This window comes from Equus quagga, chromosome 14 (genome assembly GCF_021613505.1).
Source record: "Equus quagga isolate Etosha38 chromosome 14, UCLA_HA_Equagga_1.0, whole genome shotgun sequence".
In the NCBI taxonomy this organism is placed as follows: domain Eukaryota; kingdom Metazoa; phylum Chordata; class Mammalia; order Perissodactyla; family Equidae; genus Equus; species Equus quagga.
Genome location: NC_060280.1, coordinates 1 through 20,261, shown reverse-complemented (window position 1 = coordinate 20,261; position 20,261 = coordinate 1). Strand labels below are relative to the sequence as shown.

Genomic DNA, 20,261 nt, shown 5'->3' with positions numbered 1-20,261 from the left:
AATATTTTATGTACAGAATGTATAATTATGTAATTCAAATGTTCCTTTCCTTAGTACCTTGTTTCTTTCCATAGTACCTTGGATATTTTGGAGATGCAAAGAGTAAATACAAAAAGATATACGTGAAGTTCATTGAAAACACAAACAAAAAGGAATATGTCAGAGTATGTTCCAAAAAGCCAAGAAGTAAGCCTTCACAAGCTATCAGGTATTTATTTTCTTATGTAATATACTTGTAGTAAGGCACTCTTTCTGAAGCCCCCTTTTTATCCATAAAATGAAAATAATAATGGAATGTCAAATTTAAAATGAAGTAACTTTTGAGAAAAGACTATAAGACCTGTACATCTCTAGGCAAGTGTATAGTAGAATTATCCTCATATATTAATGTGACTCTGGATTGTCTGGACCGTGAATCTGACCTAGCCACATTCCTTGTGATCTGTATGGGAAAGAGAATGTGACCCTAGATATTCTCAATCAGATGCTAGGAAGATCTAGTTTAAGATTCCAACTTACTGGAAGCAGCCCACCTTATTCTTAGGATGGAATTTTATCCAATCAAATCTCTAGGACTGGCCTACAGCAAATCTTCTTGAGGGGCTCTAGGACAGATACAGTTGGGTCTCTAAATCAAAACCTGTCACCACTGGAGCCTGTGTGAGTTTCTGATGATCAGAGATAGATGTGGCTATCAAGGGTTTATCATGCATTACTTCCTAAAGCCCATTAATCGTCTGTCGTACAGCCTCATATTGAGGACAATCAGTTCATAAAGGGAGGGGAAGAGTGAAGAGAGACAAATAGGGATTGAACTAGTAGTCCTTTAATAGCTGAATGTTGAACGTAAGTGGTTAAAGAATATTCCAAGAGAATTTTGGGGGAATCACCAGTGGCCTTGTGTAGGACTTGGACTTTATTTTGGAGATGTTGGTGAGGTAATTAAATAAACTTTTCCACTGTTTCTCTTTTCTTTTGGTCTAATTTATTTTAATAGTATTTCAGTGTTAATGAAGTTTGTTTGTGACGTTGCAGAACTCTTGAGGCTAAGCCAAGCAGCAGCAGTAAAACTTTTGATCCTCCAGCACCAAAACCTGTAACCACAAAAGCCCCTTCCTTGAAACCCAAAGTTAAACAGCTAAAAGTAAAGGCTGAGCCACCACCAAAGAAACGGAAGAAATGGAAAGAAGAGTTTTCATCTTCCCAATCTGACTCATCTCCTGAGATCCATTCTAGTGGCAGTGATGATGAGGGTGAGTTCTCCATGAAATGAATACCCTGGTAACTCTAGATTATCTACGTAAATGGAGAGGAGCAGTGATGCTGACGATTCAAAATTTATTTTTTTTAGGGGATTTAGCTACCTAGTTAAGTTCTGCTTAGGCTTTTATAAAAATAAATTCACAATTCCTGAACACACTAACTGAAAGCACAGTTTGCCAACTCATACAGCCTTGTCAGACAGAAAAGGCAGTGAACTGGAAGAAGACCTTTGTGAGCTCTAGCCTTAGTGAGGCCAGTTCTCTCACCTCAGGGCAGGATGGGGTTAGATCAGATGGTTGACCAAGAGTCCTCTAGCTCCAGACTTTTGAGTCTATGTTTATGCCAGAAGAAAAGAATAAAACAAGCCTAGGAAGCAGCAACTCTGAAACTAGTTAATAGGATAGAATAATGTATGTAATAATATATACTTCCATATAAAAATGGAATATGTTTGTTAATTTTATAATATACTGCATTACTGCATACTTCTCTGGATCTGTTAGCTGCCAGCCAGCTGCCCGTGACTTAGCTAGGTAACCTCTCTGTGCCTTAGTTTTCTCTTTTATAAAATGAAAAGGTTGAAATAGATTAGCAGTTATCAAACTTTTTGACCTTAGAACCCTTTCACACTCTTAAAACTGTTGAAGACACCAAAGAGCAGTTATGTAGGCTATATATATTGATATTTACTTTATTAGAAAGTAAACCTGGGATAGTTGTAAAACCCAAAAATATACCAGCACACATTCCATCAGCCATCAAACTTGTGTAATATATATAAGAAATTTCAGGCAGTTCAGTAGTCTAGAGCAGAGGTTACCAAACTGGCCAGTGGGCTAAATCTGATCTGCAGCCTATTCTTGTAAATGGAGTTTTATTGGAACACCGATTCATTTACGTGTTTTCATACAGTTGCTTTCCCACTGCAGTGGCAGATTTGAGTAGTTGCTACAGAAAGCACATGACCATTAAAGCCTTGAATATTTACTCTCTGGCCCTTTACAGAAAAAGTTTGTTGACCTGTCTTCTTCTAGAGCATAAAGTTGAAGGTAGGCAGGAAAAGACGAAAGGGTGATGGAAAGTTGTGTTTGCCATGCTAAAGCTGAAAAGCTTGGGATCCTGTAGCAAAATGAGAGTCCTTGGAGGGAGTTAAGGAGGGAGCAACACGGTAAAATCTGAATTTGAATTACAAGACATAGTAGTTCAGGTATAAATTGGAAGTCTGAACCTCAGTTGTGGCAGCAGGGGTAGAGGAGACACATTTGAGAAATTCAGGATGTAATCTTGGCAGAACTTGAGCGATGACTTGGATGTTGCAGGTACTGTTGACCTCGATGTCCAGGATGAGTACTGTCATTACAAGTATCATTGCTTGGGAGCTGACCTTAGAGAGTGTTTGAATAGAAACAGAATCATAATAAATATTCCTCAGTGTAGAAGTCTACTTTAAATGTATTGTTTTTAAAAGCTGCTTATGAATGGTTGTTTAGAAGTGTGCACATCAGGGTTTATAAAGAAATTCAGTGCTTTGAGTGTGTTTGGAAGGCATTATGTGTAATTTTTGCTCTTAGTGTTCCTGCCTAGTGTTTAGAATAGACAGGTTTGGGTTCTCAATTTGCACTCAGTAGTACAGCGTCCTCAAATGAGTTACCACTAGTTGTCACTAATAGGCAAGCATTTTTAGTGCTTCTTAAAAAGAAGGCAAATATTGATAATAAACCTAGATTTATAGCCTGATTTTCAAACTGTTTCAAAATTTTATAATCTATATATATTATAATCTTTATAATCTTCAAATTTATTGAGGATTGCAAAACATTTTTGTTTTTGTGGGCTGTAGCTATTTATATTTACCGAACGTCAATTAAAACAGAAATTTAAAAAATTTATTTAAAATAAATCCATTACATATTAAATTGTATTTTTAACAACTGTATTTTTCTAAACTAACAGTATTTAGTTAGAAGAGTAACATTTTCCTATTAGCTCATACATTCAATTTGTTATTATATATTATTTTGGTTAAAGTATATGAAGAAAACTGAGCCTTACATAGATATATCGTTGGGGAAGGGAAGAGTATTTTAAATACCTTTCCAGATAATTATGAGTATTTTTCTTTGATACTCAGAGTTTTTTATTTGATAAACTTGGCAAGTGGTAGTTTCTCCAACTTTTCATCCTTGTTACAAAGATTATTGTATTGGTTTGTCTTACTCTTTGAATGTATCTCAAGGGTATCATGATCAATGATTTTATAACATTATTCATTGGTCATGTGAAAATATTTTTTAGCTCATTAATGTACATATTCTGTTTCATGTTTTTTCACATTAAAAAAGTTGTGGTAGAATAGATATAAAATTCACCATTTTAGCCACTTTTAAGTGTACAGTTCAGTAGCATTAATTATATTCACACCATTGTGCAACTGCCACAACTATCTATTTCCAAAACTTTTTCATCACCCCAAACAGAAACTTTGTAACCCTAAGCAATAACTCCCCATTCTCCCCTTCCCCCGCCACTGGTAATCTCAGATAATCTATTTTCTGTCTCTATAAATTTGCCTGCTCTAAATATCTGATATAAGTATGTCTGGCTTATTTCACTTAGCGTAATGTGTTCAAGGTTCATCCATATTATAGTATGTATTAGAACTTTCGTCCTTTTTATGTCTGAATACTCTCCCATTGTAAGTTTATCCATCGTATGTTCATTTTGTTTATCTATTCATCTGCTTTGGACACTTGGGTTGTTTCCACCTTTTGGCTATTGTAAACAATGCTGTAATGAATCATGGAATACAAATATCTGTTTGTGTTGTTTTCAATTCTTTTGGCTATATACCTAGAAGTGGAGTTGCTGAGTCATATGATAATTGTATGTTTAGCTTTTTGAGGAACCACCAAACAGTTTTCCATAGTGACTGCATCATTTTATATTCTCACCAGCAATGCATGGGGGTTCTCATTTTTTCACATCCTCACCAACACTTATTATTTTTTGGTTTTTTGGTTATAGCCCTTCTAGTAGGTGTGAAGTGGTATCTCATTGCTTTTTTTTTTTTTTGAAGATTAGCCCTGAGCTAACATCTGCTACCAATCCTCCTCTTTTTGCTGAGGAAGACTGGCTCTGAGCTAACATCCGTGCCCATCCTCCTCTACTTTATATGTGGGGTGCCTACCACAGCATGGCGTGCCCAGTGGTGCTATGTCTGCACCCGGAATCCTAACCGGCGAACCCCGGGCCGCCAAAGTGGAACGTGTGAACTTAACCGCTGTGCCACGGGGCTGGCCCCTCATTGCATTTTTGATTTGTATTTCCCTAACGACTTAGGATGCTGAGCATCTCTTCAGTGCTTACTGGCCATTTGCTTGTCTTACTTGGAGAAATGTCTATTGAAATCCTTTGCTCATTTTTTAATTGAGTCATTTCTCGTTTTGAACTTGAGTTGTAGAGTTCTTTATATATTCTAGATCTTAAACCCTTATGAGATATATGATTTAAAAATATTTTCTCTTGTTCTAAATGTTGATATTTCATTTTCTGGATAATGTCCTGTGGTGCACAGAAGTTTGCAATTCTAATGAAGCCAGATTTGTCTATTTTTTCTTTTGTTGCTCATGCTTTTGGTGTCATATTTAGAATCCATCACCAAATCCAAGATCATGAAGATTTACCCCTATATTTTCTTCTAAGAGTTTTATGGTTTTAGCTCTTACATTTAGGCCATGCATTTTTACAGTATCAAAAAATAACATATATTAATACCACCACTGATCTCATCAATGATGTCTTTAAACATTGGGACATTGCCAGGCTCACAGTGGTGGATGCAAGTTTTCCAGAATTCTAATTTTTACTTGAAACCTCAAATTTTATTATTAGCAACAGTACTGTGAGTTGTTTTCCTTGAAGTGACAAGTTTATGTCATTAATTTTTAAGAAAACACCTGCCAGATATCCAAGTCTGTATAGGCATAGTGTGTCTGTCAGTCATTCTTTCAAATAAAAAGGGTGTCCCATGAGGCAAAGAGTGGCTGGGTCATTTTGTAACTCAAACGATTGGATGGTGCTTTTCCTGGAGGTGACTGTTGTACTTCATAGCAGATGTGCTTTTTGTGTACCTCTCATTTCATCACATGGAACATTGAGACCTTTACTTAAGGGTAAAGATTTAATATAATTAATAATTTTTACTGATTCGTCAAGGACTAGAGTGGAATTGGCTTTTTTGCCCCTTCAGATGCATGGCAGTGAGATAACAAAGTCGTGGCAAAGTTTGTGGCTACTGGTTCAGTTTGGTGTCACTGCCTTGATTCATGCTAAGTAAGGCACCAACGGTTTTATCCAACATTACTTTTATAAATGTCAACAGAGTGAAAAAGGTGTATAAGATCTTAATATTACTAGGAAAATTTCAATATCAGAGACTGCTGAAAGGGTCTTGGGAGAGTTCCTGAGGGATCCTTGGACCATAATTTGAAAAGTGCTGTTAAAGGCTGTGAAAATAGTTATATATTTGAATTAAAAAGTCAAAACTGAGACACACTTCTAATCCTACAGTTCTTGCCATTGAATTTGAGTGAAATTTTCTCTGTGCATGGGCTGTGTTTACATTAAAAAACTTTTTTTAATATGTCTTGGCTCTAGACCATACTTTTACAGTAATTTAGGTACAGAAGTGAAAAGAAGAGTTATTTATCTGTTAACTCATACATTAGATGTCTTATGGCTTTTTTACTACCTGAATATAGAGAAACCACGTATTCTGGAGTAGCACAGCCTGGCAGCAGATGTCTGTGGTAGGGCCGAGGGAGGAGAAACAGGTTCCTCTGGGGCTGATGGTTCCAAATGCTGGGCTGGTGTTGGGTTAGGGTTAGGGTTAGGGTTAGCTGGGAACCTTTTTTGAAGTATAATGTGCAAGCTTCATCACCACTACCTGCCACCCCCCCCCCAAACAAGATTCTGTCTTAATAAGTCCATCAATCTGGATTTTTTTTTTTAAAGCTCTCTAGTGATTGTGATGTGCAAACCAGCTTTGAGAATGTCTCACTTGGGGTGTTTAAAGTCAGAGGGGAGAACCTTGAATCTTAAGAAATTTTATCTACAACCTTTAATCTGTTTATAGGCTCTTGTTACAGATAAAATTGTTCTTAAGTTGTCAGGAAGGGATATTTAACATTTCATCCTTTCTCCTTCCCAGCATTTGATCCTCCAGCTCCCTTTGTCACTCGTTTTTTGAACACAAGAGCGATGAAGGAAACCTTTAAAAGCTACATGGAATTGCTTGTCAGCATTGCCCTGGACCCCGACACGATGCAAGCCCTAGAGAAGAGCAACGGTATATAGTCTGCTGAGTAGCACTTCCCGGGTCTTTGTTGTCCTTGTCTGTTAGTTGTGCGTTTAATGTATGGTTTTTGTCAGTTAACAAATTCATGATATATTGATTCTATAGAATGGTCATATCTTTTCATTAATTATCTGAATATTTGAATAACTGTATATTGAATGTATTTTTACTGATCTCTACTCATGGGAAAATTATGTAACTATCTGCTAGTTTCTTTCAATTTTAAGAATCTTTATGAGCTTTACAATATTCCACTCAGTGTCTGTATTACATGCAGGGTCCAGATGTCAATATATTGTGTTTTCTAATAATTAGATGAACTGGATAATAATGGTGTAAAGATTAAAAGTGTATATTTGTGTCCAGTAAAAGCTATATCACAAAGTAATTATTTCCTAATCAGTTAGTACTAAAACAATATATGCATTGTCTTATATTCATTAATATTATTCCTTTACACTCTTGCTTTATTAATCTTTCTTATAGTAAAGTGGGGATGGAGTTGATATATAAATAAACTATATAAAATATATCTAATGTTGCTCACTAATGTTTACCCTTCAGCTGCTATAGCATTCACCAGGGACAACTAGAAAGATGAATGAAAGGATTAATGAGCCAGTTTCTATTACCCTTCTTCTGTCAAAATGATTCTATGGGTGTAAGATCAAAAGATAATAGCAAAGCATAGTCAGTAACAATATACTTCAACAGCAGTGCCTAAAAATATGTATTGTTTTATTATTTCCACATACTTTGACATATGTTATTCTACTTTAATCCCAGAACAATTTAGCCATTTTGTGGATGAAGACAGTGAGAGGCTCAAAGAGGTTAAGTGACTTGCTTAAGAGCCCACAACTTGGAAGAAGCAGAGAAAGGATTAAAGTCCAAGGGTTTTCTAGTTTCTGGTCCACTGCTTTTTTGACCATATAATCAGAGACAGTAATCTGTACATCAGTCATTTTAGAGTCATGTAGGGCTGGAGGGGACATTAGAAATTACCTGGTTTAAAGCATTTATTCATTTATTTATTTACCTTTTTGTCCGAAAGATTGGCCCTGAGCTAACATCTGTGCCAATCTTCCCCTGTTTTATGTGGGATGCCGCCACAGTGTGACTTGACAAGTGGTGCTAGGTCCGCATCTGGGATCTGAACCTGCACACCCCGAGCCACCGAAGTGGAGTGCACAAACTTAACCACTATGCCACCGGGCTGGCCCCAAAACATTTATTTTGTAGATGAAGGTTCAAAGAGACAAAATATGTTTCCTGAAGTTATAGAACAAGTTAGTGGTAGAAGAACCATTACTAAAACCCAATAGTTAATTCCCCATGTTGGCTTTTTGCCATTAAGTGTTTTCCCTGTCAATCAAAACTCCTTGCATCATCAAATATGCATCTGTTAGTAATGGTCATTTCTGGGCAGTTGTATTTTAAATGACTTTTTTCCCTACTGTTTATCATTGTTTTCTGATTTTTCTCCATTTAATATAAGGGGGAAAGATTTTAATGGTTATAATACTTTAAAATAATCCACAAATGTTTGAAACTTGTTTTTGTGAAATGTAAATTCTTGTAGTATTTGAATTGATTTAATCACTACTGGAAAGATAAAAGAAAACTATCAGGTGTGTTCTAGTGAGCTTAGAAAGCATTGCACACTAAGGACCTTTTCTTCAATTAGAGGAGGTGTTCTTCTGATGGTCACTGTGCTTGTGTTTATATTCCAAACATTTTATTGAACTATGAAATTAGTAACCAGATTCTGAGGATTATATATACATTTTCAGAAAGGTCATTAGTATTATAAAAATATGTTATTATGCTGATAAATTAAGAAACAGTCTGTATTCTAAAGTCTTTAAAACAGCACCAAAAGTAATTAACTTTACACTCTGGAAGTGCTTTTCTCAAACAAGCTTAAAGTTTCAGGGGTGACAAAGCACAAAGCTTTGAGTAGGATCTTTGTCATACTTTTAGTTTCCCTTTCTGAAATAAGTCTTTTGACTCTTCCCTTGTATTTTTCACACTGGATTTTGATCATTTTTCTTTTCCTTAAACTGTAGTGAATTAAGAATATCATACTTAGTATTTTATAAAATTTTATAATGTTAGATAAATTTATATCCTGTAGTACTCTTACTGTTCAGATGGTAAATGAGTTCTGGAGAAATTCGGCAGTTGCCCACTGGTCATGTTGTGTGTCAGTTAATTCTAGAGGCAAGGACGGGTTAGAACGCAGGGGTTTCATCCTGTCCATACACTGCGCTGCTGCTTTCTTACTCGGCTAAGGTCTTAATAATGTTTTGAGACAAAGACAGATTTTTAACAAGATTTTCTGTTGATAGTTTATCCTATTCCAATAAATGTTTATCTTGTTTTAGATGAGCTACTTTTGCCTCATATGAAAAAAATAGATAGCATGCTGAATGATAATCGAAAGAGACTTCTTTTGAATCTCCACTTGGATCAGTCATTCAAGGTATTTCCTTCAGATGATTTATTAGCAAAACTCAGTGGCAATCATAGTCTTAGGCGTAATAGGATGGAAAATTTATGAAAGTCATTTTCAGTTTCATAAAATTTTCAACCAACAAAAAATTTGATTTTTATTCATTGTGAGTCTGTTTAGCTTGTCTTTTTATTGTATTAATAAGCACATTCTTAGTGTTAATCATTTGCTTTTTTCTGCTTAAATTCATTTTTCAGGCTTTTATATTTTTCGAGTTTTCCTTTTATATAATAATTTCCAAATGTTTTCAAAAGTACTTGCTTTAAACTACTGTATTCCAATCTTGTTTTTCTTCTAAACGTTTAAAAAATTTTCTCATTTCACCTGTAATGAGAATTGGTCTAGCACAGTTGTTAACATTCCCTTTACTTGTGTGCTTTATTCAATATCTGAGCAAAAGTTAATTCTCACATAATAGTAGGGGATATGTATGTATCCATTGATTTATCTTGGCACCACAAATTGGTTTTGGTGTTATCAGAAATATAGAACAACAATAAGCTAATGTAAACTCAGAAAAATTATGATAGAAGCTACTTAGTAGTCAAAAAATTTCCAGCTTATTCAAAGTATAACATACAACATCTAGAATCATTTGATTATATCTACCTTGGGAGGAGTTTTTTTATCCATTTGTATAGCTTTTTTTTTTTTTTAAATAGACTTCAGTTTTAGAGCAGTTTTAGGTTCACAGCAAAATTGAGCAGAAAGTACAGAGAGTTCCCATATACCCCGTCCCCACACATGAACAACTTTCCCCGTTATCAGCATCTCCTTACGGTTCACTCTTGCTGTTGTACATTTTAAGGGTTTGGACAAATGTACAATGACGTGTGTGTATCATTGTGGTCTCGTACAGACTAGTTTCACTGCCCTGAACATCCTCTGTGCTCCGCCTACTCATCCCTCCCTCCCTCCTACCTTTGGCAACCACTGATCTTTTCACTATCTCCATAGTTTTATCATTTGTAGAATGTCATACAGTTGGAATCACACAGTGTGTAGCCTTTTCAAATTGGTTTCTTTCACTTGGTAATATGCATTTAAGGTTCTGCCATGTCTTGTCTTTTCTTTTTTAGAGATTGACACCTGAGCTAACAATTGTTGCCAATCTTCTTCTTTCTTTTTTTTCTTCTTGTTCTCCCCAAAGCCCCCCAGTACATAGTTGTACATTCTAGTTCTAGGTCCTTCTGGTTGTGCTTTGTGGGACGCTGCCTCAGCATGGCCTGATGAGCGGTGCCATGTTAGCACCCAGGATCCTGGGCCGCCAAAGCGGAGTGCGCGAACTTGGCCACTTGGCCACTAGGCTGGCCCCTGCCGTGTCTTTTCATGGCTTGATGGCTCATTTCTTTTTAGAACTGAATAATATTCCATTGTCTGGATAGATAACAGTGTATCTGTTCTCCCACTGAAAGACATCTTGGTTGCTCCCTAATCCTGGCAGTTTTATCAGGAAAACTGCTATACGCATCGTGTGCAGGCTTTTGCATGGACATGTTTTCAACTCCTTTGTGTAATTTGTATAGCTTTTTTACATCCCTGTTTTATCTGAACTCCACATAAAAGTGAAACTTGACTTCATTTTTGCTAGGTGACCCCAAGCTCTGCTGGTAGTCCTGTATTCTTCACTGACATGCACTTGCTGAGAAAAAAGTCAGAAGCTAGTAAGAAGCCCAGTACTGAGAATTTGGTCTACTGACTCCCAGTCCAGTATTTTCTGCTTAACTGCTGTCTTCTAACGAAATAGCCCTTTGGGAAATGTCATGTTTTCTTCAGACAATAGGATGTTGTTAGATGTGTGTTTTCTAAAAATTTACTAAATCTTAAAAATGACCAGTTTGGGCTAACTGTTTTTAGAAAGTCAAACCAGTTCTCTAGTAACTTGTATTAAAATAAAGCCACCACTTGGAATTTAATGGACTCAGTAGATATTTAAAACTTATGCAGTAGTTTATGATGAAAATTGAAAAATTAGTTTTCATATTCTTATTTCACAGAAAAAAATGTCTAATTTTGAAATTATACTTATTAATTTTGATAATTTTTATTTATAGTAATTTGCATTTCAAAGCCAAAATATACATTATTAAAAGTTAGAATTATTTGATGTAAAATGTTACAAACAGTATATTAGAAAAGATTTTCTATTTTTTGGAAATGATTAGCACCATTTTCCATGATGATCTTGGTAATTTTAGGAATCCTAAAGCCTTTTGAAGTTCTGTTTTCATTTGAAATCCATGTACTCCCAGTCATCTTGTGCTTATTAGAAAGATCATTTAAATATTCTCTTTTCATCTCCATTGACCTGGTGTTCATTATTTCCAAATCTGGAATCCTTATTTTGTCTTTAAGTTCCATTTATTGTAAATAGTAATTCAGGGTCCAAAAGTTTTCAAACCTGGGCATGTTTTATATGGAAAGCACCAAACTATGTAATAAAAGCACAAATAATTTAAGAGAATGAAGCTAGAAATTAATGATAGCTCACTCTGGAGGAAATGCCAAATATTCTATTATTTCTGTTTGATGAAACTTAAACTTAGTTCCCTCCTACACTTATATCTAAAAAAAATTAGACTATCTGTTAAAAAATGTCCTGTTTCAGGGGTCACAATGCCAGGTGCTTGGGCACTCAAACAATTTGGAAGAGAGTGGCCTTGAAGGTTGTAACTGTTTATAAAAAAATTGAGCTTATTGAATGAGAACTATGTTCTGAATAATAAATATAAGAGAAAAAATATATAATGGGAGCACTTGAACCCGTTTAGTGTCAAAATAATAAATGATACTGGTAACTCACTTTAATTTTTTTTAAAACAATATTTAAACTAGTTAGATTTAGCTACAAATATTATTTAGTTAGTGTTTGTAGCTTTTTATTGCAAGTTGATTTGCCAACTAGGTTAGGGTATAAATAGGCCTGTGGGTTTTAAAGAATGGACTGGAATTGGTTCTGCCACATGGCCACTAAATTATCAGTAGTACTATGCCATTGTGGTCAGAAAACTCATCAGGCTGTTTTAGACTCCTGTCTTACAACTGCTTTCCCTGTGGTCAGTGAAGCAAGAGAAGTGATAAAGCCTGAGAAGCATCTTGTTTTCCTCTGTTCTCATCCTGGGTCAGATGAATTCTTCATAGCAGGGCGTGGCCAAGTTTCAGGGTGTTAACAGTGGTTTAATTGGTAGAGCTTTGAAGAAACTTACATGTGTCCCTCTTTCTCCTATCATGAAACCAGAGAGGCATGACTCGAAAGAACTCTCTGCCTCATTCAGGAGTCCCCACAGTGTCACAGGCTGTTGCTTAAATCAGGTCATGAGCTTGGCCCAGATTCAAGGGATGGGGAAATAGATTCCACGTCTTGATGGGAGGAGCTGCAAAGAATTTGTGGCCATGTTTAAAACACCCACATGTGTATGTATATGTACGAGTATATTGTATTTATTTACCACATCCATCAATCCCCTACACATGTATTTGTGTGTGTGTATGTACACATATGTATATATTTCTGTATTTTTTAAAATAAATTTTGAATGGCTAGAAATAGTTTAGATTAGTTTTCTTCTGATGTGAATTATTTTTGCTTTATTTTAAAGAGTGCTTTGGAAAGTTTTCCTGAACTAACAATAATTACTCGAGACTCTAAAGCAAAAAGTGGGGGATCTGCCATTTCTAAAATCAAAATGAATGGCAGAGCTTATAATAAGAAAACTCTAAGGACTTCTAAAACAACCACTAAATCTGCACAAGTGAGTATATATTGATTGTTGTAATTATACCTTTTCCAGTTGTTAGTATAATTCCTACTTAAAACATTGAAATAACCAAGCAGTTTACCATGCTGTTAATTGTGAAGCTTTCTCAGGTAGAAATGAGCAGCTCTGGCCTAAGGAAGAGGGACTTGGTGTTAGTCTTTGTCTCCAGTGCCTAGCACAGTATCTGGCAGACAGTGGGTGCTCACACATTTTTTAAATAGACTAATAAGCAAGGAATCATCCTATGCCTGCATTTATATTTTTTTATATAGTTTTTTTGTCATTGGATGCAAATGCAGACAGAGAAGTGAGTGTGCACACTTCCCATAGGAGTCAGTCTGGATTCCGTCTGCAAAATTATTAAAAGTGGAATCCATTCAATTTCAAACATGGTCTAAATTACTGCTTTTTCAGAAAACAGCTTAGCAACATATCAAGTCCACATCAAAGATGTATTCTGTAGAAACATATTTACAAATGCATAAAAGCATGCATTTGCTCATTGCAGAATTGTAAGAGCAGTTCAGTTATGTATCATCACTGTGAGACTGGATAAATAAAGAGTCATTCAGATAATGTAATGCTATGGACTTTTCAAAAAGAAGAGGTAGATTCATTTGTTCTTTCACTAAAATTTTTGAATGCCCATGGTGTGCCGAATACAGTTCTAAGTACCACAAATAAACAGTGAAAAATGGTCAAAAATCCCTGCCCTCATATAATTTATATTGGGGGGGGCATATGTAATAAAGAGAAAGATATCCAAGTTTTAGTTAGGTGAAAAACTAGTTATAAAAAAGAAAGTTGCAGAACAATATGTATAGTATGATTCCCTTCCCTTTACAAAATTAGTGTTGTTAATATATGTGTGGGGGGACATGGAAGAATGCATAACTGTAATGCTGTTAACCTCGTTTATCTCTGAATCAAGAGATTATAGGATTCTTTTGCTTTATAAGTCATATTATATGTTTACTGTGTGAATTTTTGTATAATGTTTAATTTTTTAGAATAGTGTATATTTATATTCGGGAAAAAGAATGAAGATTTTAAAATACAATTTAAATTCTGTTTTTGAATAAGCTTCTTGTTGATATTAATACAGGGTAATGCCTAGCCATAGAAATCATTTTTAAGATTTCCATTGAGACTTTTGGTCTAGTACTTTTGTAAAAGTATTCTTAGCTCAGATAGCTCCATGAAATAAATATATCTGTAAACTCTTTTGTTTTTATAGGAGTTTGCTGTTGATCCAGAGAAAATACAGTTGTATTCTTTATATCATTCACTGCATCATTATAAATATCATGTTTATCTCATATGTAAAGATGAGGTAATTATTTTTCACTTGTTTTAAAAAAGAAATGTGTGTTTTTCCAAATTTTAAGGAGACTGTAGGTACAGTATTTTTTAATGTTTTAAAGACAATTGTTAGAAAATGTGTCTATATTCTCCTGTAAATAATAACAAGAAGACTTATTGTTCGGAGTCTCTGTCATCTGTTGTGCTCAGTGCTCAGAGTAATCTGAGGCTCATCGCCTCTCGTGGGAACTGTAAGTGGTAATGTTTTTAAGCTGTTAGAGCTTGCTGTACCTTGCCATAATAAATGGTCCTTTGCTGCATGTTCTCTCATAATGTATGATGATTCTGCTGTAATTCGCTTCAGTCGCTGCTGTCTTCTTATCACTAGCGTGGCCTTATCCCACTTAATTGCAGAGAAATAGGACACCTGTTCCTTGGCATGAAGAAATGATAATTAAAATTTAATGTTAACTATTAAATACCATAATTTAAGTTGCTCAGAAGTTATGTATGACAACAATACCATTTTTGGATTGGATATAAGGATTAATTTGCTTAGAGGTTAAATGACTATAGACATTACTACCTTTTTTTGACCAGCACTATCAATTTTCTAATCTAAAAGGGTGAAGTTGGCTCAAGGCTGTAGCTGATATGTTTGATCATGGTTTAGTGTGGAAGGATGTTCATAAATCGAACCTCTGTCTAGCAAAGGAGAAAGTAAAGATGGTCATGTAAAATATGGTGACTTCTGTCACAGTGCTTTGAAATGCAGAATTGACCCCCAAATTTGCCTTTCAGCTTTTAACACAATTGAAAGGAATTGAGAAAGTTTGAACCACTTTTCCTAGCCTTCCTCCCTGCCCCCATGGAGCCAAAAATGATAGTATTAAACTTAACCCAAATTTATTTGAAATAATCCTTTTCCATGGATAGATTTTTCCAAAAAAAGATTCCTACTTGTAGGTGACTTAATCCCTTTTCATTCAGAATATAGAAACAGTAAGGCCTTGTGAAGAGCTTATAAAGTGATAAGTATAAGCTAATGTGCCAATTCTCTTTATTTTAGATTTCTTCTGTGCAGAAAAGAAATGAAGATTTAGGACAGGAAGAAATTGTTCAACTTTGTATGAAAAATGTAAAATGGGTGGAAGACCTATTTGAAAAATTTGGAGAACTTCTAAATCATGTTCAGCAGAAATGTTCCTAACAATTTCCACAAAAGTGCCGTCTATTTTGTAGCACTAATGAGATGGCGGAGAGGGGTGATCAAAGAGGGTCTGGGGCCTCAGATAATCGAATATCAAGCAGCGGTCTCCTGCAGGCCCGCCTGCTCCGATCAGGGAACTGGCATTGTGACCTCTGCTGAAGGACAGTGTTGCTCCCAAGGAATTCAGTCCTTTGGAAGTGGACCTAAATCCCACGACATTTGTATCCTAATGAATGATTTTTCTATTTTGTAAACAATTGGGTAACTGAGTTTTATTTTCAGAAATGTTTTTTGACAAATGATGAAGCATGCACTAAATACAATTTTTCGTTCTTGCTAGAGAGATAACACTTCAGTAACTTGATAATTTTTTCCTGACTCTGACTAAACACCAGGATGAAAGAAAGGGGGCAGAAAGCCTATGTTTGCATTCGTGTCTGGCCACGAAACGGAAAGTATTGTACGTTATGAAAACAGATCTGGTGTGATTTTTGTACGAGAATATCAACAGTTTATGAAATTCGGAAACTGCATTCTGCTTTACGAACTCCTTTTACTCTTAACATGTTCAGGAAACTGGATGTGGAATTGGTGCAATTCTGTGACTGCTTTTTGTGTCAAATTATATTGTGATGAAAAAACAATGACATACTATTTTCCCTATCTCAAAGAAAAGTATTTTCCTTTGGAAAAATTTTCAGTCGTACATTTTATTTCACTAATAGTTGTATTTTTCACAAGGAAAGTGTTGTGGTTATAATTATGTTTGATGTATCTGTACTACACTTTTCATTATTTTCAGTAAATCTTATTTAGATATATATTGAATTTCTATTGTGAGTTCTATCTTGAGGTAACCATTTTTGTTTATACAGATTTCCTTCAGTGTTATCCAGAATATGCATTTAGTACTAGAATTAGTTTAGCTTTATAAATGGGGTTGTGTTAGACACTGCAGTAATTTCCTGATTCAGGAAAATAAATTTCTTACTAAATTAGCACTTGATTAACTGATTTATCAAAATAAAAATCTAACCACATTATACATTTTGAAGAATAAACGTTTAGTAGACCTCATGCAGTGTTAAACACAGCTTACCTAACTGAGAACTGGAAGTGATGGAGCTCTCCTTTGGGTGCCTTTCCAACCTTTAGACGTATATTGTAGCCTTCTTTAGTTCGATAGCTAGTGTTTTGAGTCGTTTAGCTGAGACAGTGAATGTATTAGGTTCAACATGACCTTGTATTTTATTTGTGTTTGCCAACAGGATGCCTTATTTGTTTGAGAAAAAGATTTACTAGTGTCCTTCTAAATGATCTCCTTTTTTAGGATTCTAAAGATGTTGTTAATCATCCTACTTGTTTATTTTACCACCATTTAGTGCCTTAAGTCCTATCCAGAAAGCAGTGTTACTGCTTAATGCCCAAATAAGACATGTGTATGTGGATATTGCTGTTGCCTTGATTTTGAGTTAATAGGTCAACTTCTAATAGCTAAAACCTCAGTAAACTGGCAAAGAATTGAAGGTAATATGTGACGCAATTTGAGAATGAAACTTTGTAGCATTGGGTGAAAAATCAGTATTTTGAGGTAAACTTACATATTTGTTTCTGATGGTTATCTTTTTAAGAGCAATAATCCTTAATCCAACAATCTTTGTACCTGCCTTTAGACAGGATACTCAATAATAGCAGTTTCTCTCAAGGGTTAAATGTTTGCTTTCTGAAAGTTTAATACAAAAAACCGTTTAGGCCGCTTATTTGGAAAACAAAAGTAACTTATTTGATTCATTTTGCCTAACTCAAGTGAGAAAATATCAGCAATGAGCATCATACAATTAATTTTGCTAAATGGAGAAGAGTAGGAAGCAGCCGTATTTCTTTCTGATATTGACTCTGGCTAGAATTGGTTGCTTTCATTTCCAAAGTGCACAGCAGATCCTGCATCTCCTAATGTAGTGTTACAAGTCTTTATGTTACTCCCCCAGCTTACTTTCCTGAATCATTGTTGGTTTAAATATTTTAAAAAGCCGTCTTGCATTTAGGGTAACTCGAAGTACCTGTTTGAAACCACTAGCCACATTTTCTTCATGATAAGACCCTTCAGAAATAGAGATGTTTCTTGTAGAAAATAACCTATTTCCTTTTCAACTACAGATGCCCTCCAACTGTTTGCAGTTGAATTCATTTTAGTAAAACAGGCGTTTTTGTGATATCAGAGGCCAAGTCTATAGGACTGCCTGGAGGAGACCTGGTTGTAACTTGACACCATCCTCTGTCATGTGATCCACGTAGCATAGACAGACCTCAAACTCCAGGCCTTAGAGAAAGTGGGACACTTAACACAGCTATACATCAGTCTGTCCTTGGGGATGATGTCAAATACCTAGCTGTTTAGCCTTCACAGTCCTTGCCAGGCAGTTTGAGATTTATAATAGAAATAACTTTAGGGGGTGGATTGAGTCAAAGAGGTAAAGCACATGTTGCACAACCCAGGAAAACATTTTTAAGAAAGATTTGATTTTCCTACCTTATGATATCTGAAAATAATTTTGTATAAAAAATCGTTTTGTGTTGGTGTTTATTTCTAGTTCACATTGCTGTTTGGAGAAGCAAGCAGGCTCCTGCTTTTCATTTGCACAATAACCAGTTTCCACTACTTGAGCCTCTATTGAAGTCATAAATTTATAATGATTTATGAATTATCATAGTAGTTCAACAATAGAAACTGCCCATTTTTCTATTACACTTTCAGCTAGAAAACTTTAATTATAATGGCTTAAAAAGTGTTCAGATTATCTTTACATTTCTAAATTTCCTTAAATTCCCAAAATTGAAAACTTATAGATGATTCATACATTATTACTGTTTTCAAAGCTTTCCTCACATTGTTTAAAGCCTTACTTTCCTTTTAATATGTATATTTATTTTCTTTAAAGCAGCTATTTCCCAGCCTATGACTTTGGAGATATTTCCGTAAAACCAATATAGCAGCAGGGTTATTGAGTCAGCTTTGGGTCTCAAGAGTTGCTTCAGATGTACACATTTGTGAATTTTATTGTATTTGTAGAATACAGTTTTTGTTTAAAGATATACTTCCATCTGTTTCTCAAGACTGCTTTTCAGATAGAGTGAAATATCCCAGGATGATTGCTTCTAATTGTGTCAGTTGCACTTGACACATAACTGCACAAATGGACAATGTACGCTTTTGGTTGTGCATTAACTTACATGTGCAACCTTTGGCATCTGTGTTCACAAATGCATGTTTTTGCAAATCACCTTTATAAATGACAATAATTGAAGTTAAGGACACAAAGAAACTTGCATTTGTAGTCCAGAATTTTAAGTGGTCCATAATACGATGTATGGAAATTGGAAATGTGAAGGACAGTTTTGTATATTTGTTACTAACTCAGATCATTAAAATGAAAACAATTTTTTAAACAACAAAATCAGAATGTTTTGGGGTTTGGTTTTTTTTTTAAGAATTGAAAACTGAAGTATTTTATTATCCAAAAGCATCGTCATGTTATAGATTGCTCACGTAACACTCATCATCTCACAGTGTCCTAAACCAGTTACTAGATATGAGTGCTATAGGGCCCACCCATCTTCTTCTCAAATGGTTGTGTCAACATTTGATGAAATATACAGCCTCAGCTGACAATAACAGAGAATACTTGAGTTTCTATGTTAAGATACAAGTCTTTTAGCCCTTTTCCACCTATAAAGAGCTATAAATCCACTGTCACTTTACTAATTTTTATTTGAAAATACAGACAATTCTCCACTTTAAATGGTTTGACTTACAAGTTTTCCTCTTTACGATGGTGTGAAAGCGATACACGTTCAGTAGAAATGGTGCTCAGAAGTTTGAATGGTGATCTTTTTCCGGGCCAATGGGATGTGCACGATCCTGCCTCGCGATGCTGGCAGTGCAGGGAGCCTCAGCTCTCAGTCCATCCGGCGATCACGAGAGTGAACAGCTGATACACTGCAACCACTCTGACCCCAGTCACCCGTTTTGTTTCCCACTTTCAGTGCAGTATTCAATCAGTTACAAGAGATACTTGACACTGTATTATCCAGCAGGCTTGTGTGAGACGCTTCTGTCTGACTGTCAGTGCTCTGAGCGTGGTCACTGTAGGCGAGGCTAAGCTGGGACATTTGCTAGGTTTGATGTACCGAATGTATTTTTGACTTAGGATATTTTCAACTTAAGATGTTTTATTGAGACATAACCATGAGGAAGATCTGTACTGCAAAGTTGGAAGTAATTGCTAATAACTAGATTTTTTATTATCTATACAAACTATTGAGTAGGTAGAAAGGAGTTTGTCCTGACCCTTTCATTTTCAGAATAATAGTATTTTGCCTTAACTTTCTTATAATATTTTTAAATATTAAATATTTCAAATAATAATATTGTTAGCATGTTTGTTGTGTTTAGGTTTCGTGTAAAAGCGCTTTTCATTCCTTGATTAATTGCAGTTAAAAAATCTTGAATCAGTGATCTCTATCAAAAAAAATTTTTTTTTTTGGAGGAAGATTAGCCCTCAGCTAATTATTGCCAGTCCTCCTGTTTTTGCTGAGGAAGCCTGGCCCTGAGCTAACATCCATGCCCATCTTCCTCTCCTTTATATGTGGGATGCCTACCACAGCATGGTGTGCCAAGCCATGTCCGCACCCGGGGTCCGAACCAGCGAACCCTGGGCTGCCGAGAAGCAAAACTTGCGAACTTAACCGCTGCACCACCGGGCCGGCCCCTTAAAAATATTTTAAAGTTCTGTAACATCCTTGTTTTGTTATCCATTGGTTGCTGAAATTGCTGTTCATTTTAGTACTTTCCACAAA

The 20,261-nt window shown here is 35.4% G+C and overlaps 1 protein-coding gene across 5 annotated transcripts in view; it reads left to right on the top strand.

Annotated features, from left to right (window-relative positions):
* QSER1 (glutamine and serine rich 1) overlaps positions 1-18,859 on the top strand; it is a 74,310-nt gene extending 55,451 nt beyond the window's left edge. For 4 of the 5 annotated variants that reach the window (XM_046684815.1, XM_046684816.1, XM_046684820.1 and 1 more), the window contains 7 exons: positions 75-208; positions 1,036-1,253; positions 6,473-6,610; positions 9,007-9,104; positions 12,734-12,886; positions 14,130-14,225; positions 15,264-18,859. In XM_046684815.1, the coding sequence (XP_046540771.1) occupies positions 75-208; positions 1,036-1,253; positions 6,473-6,610; positions 9,007-9,104; positions 12,734-12,886; positions 14,130-14,225; positions 15,264-15,404 (978 nt within the window). In that variant the 3' untranslated portion in view covers positions 15,405-18,859. Of the gene's footprint in view, positions 1-74; positions 209-1,035; positions 1,254-6,472; positions 6,611-9,006; positions 9,105-12,733; positions 12,887-14,129; positions 14,226-15,261 lie in introns of all 5 variants that reach the window. The other variant, XM_046684818.1, reaches the window with a different exon arrangement.
* The last annotated feature ends 1,402 nt before the right edge of the window (positions 18,860-20,261 follow it).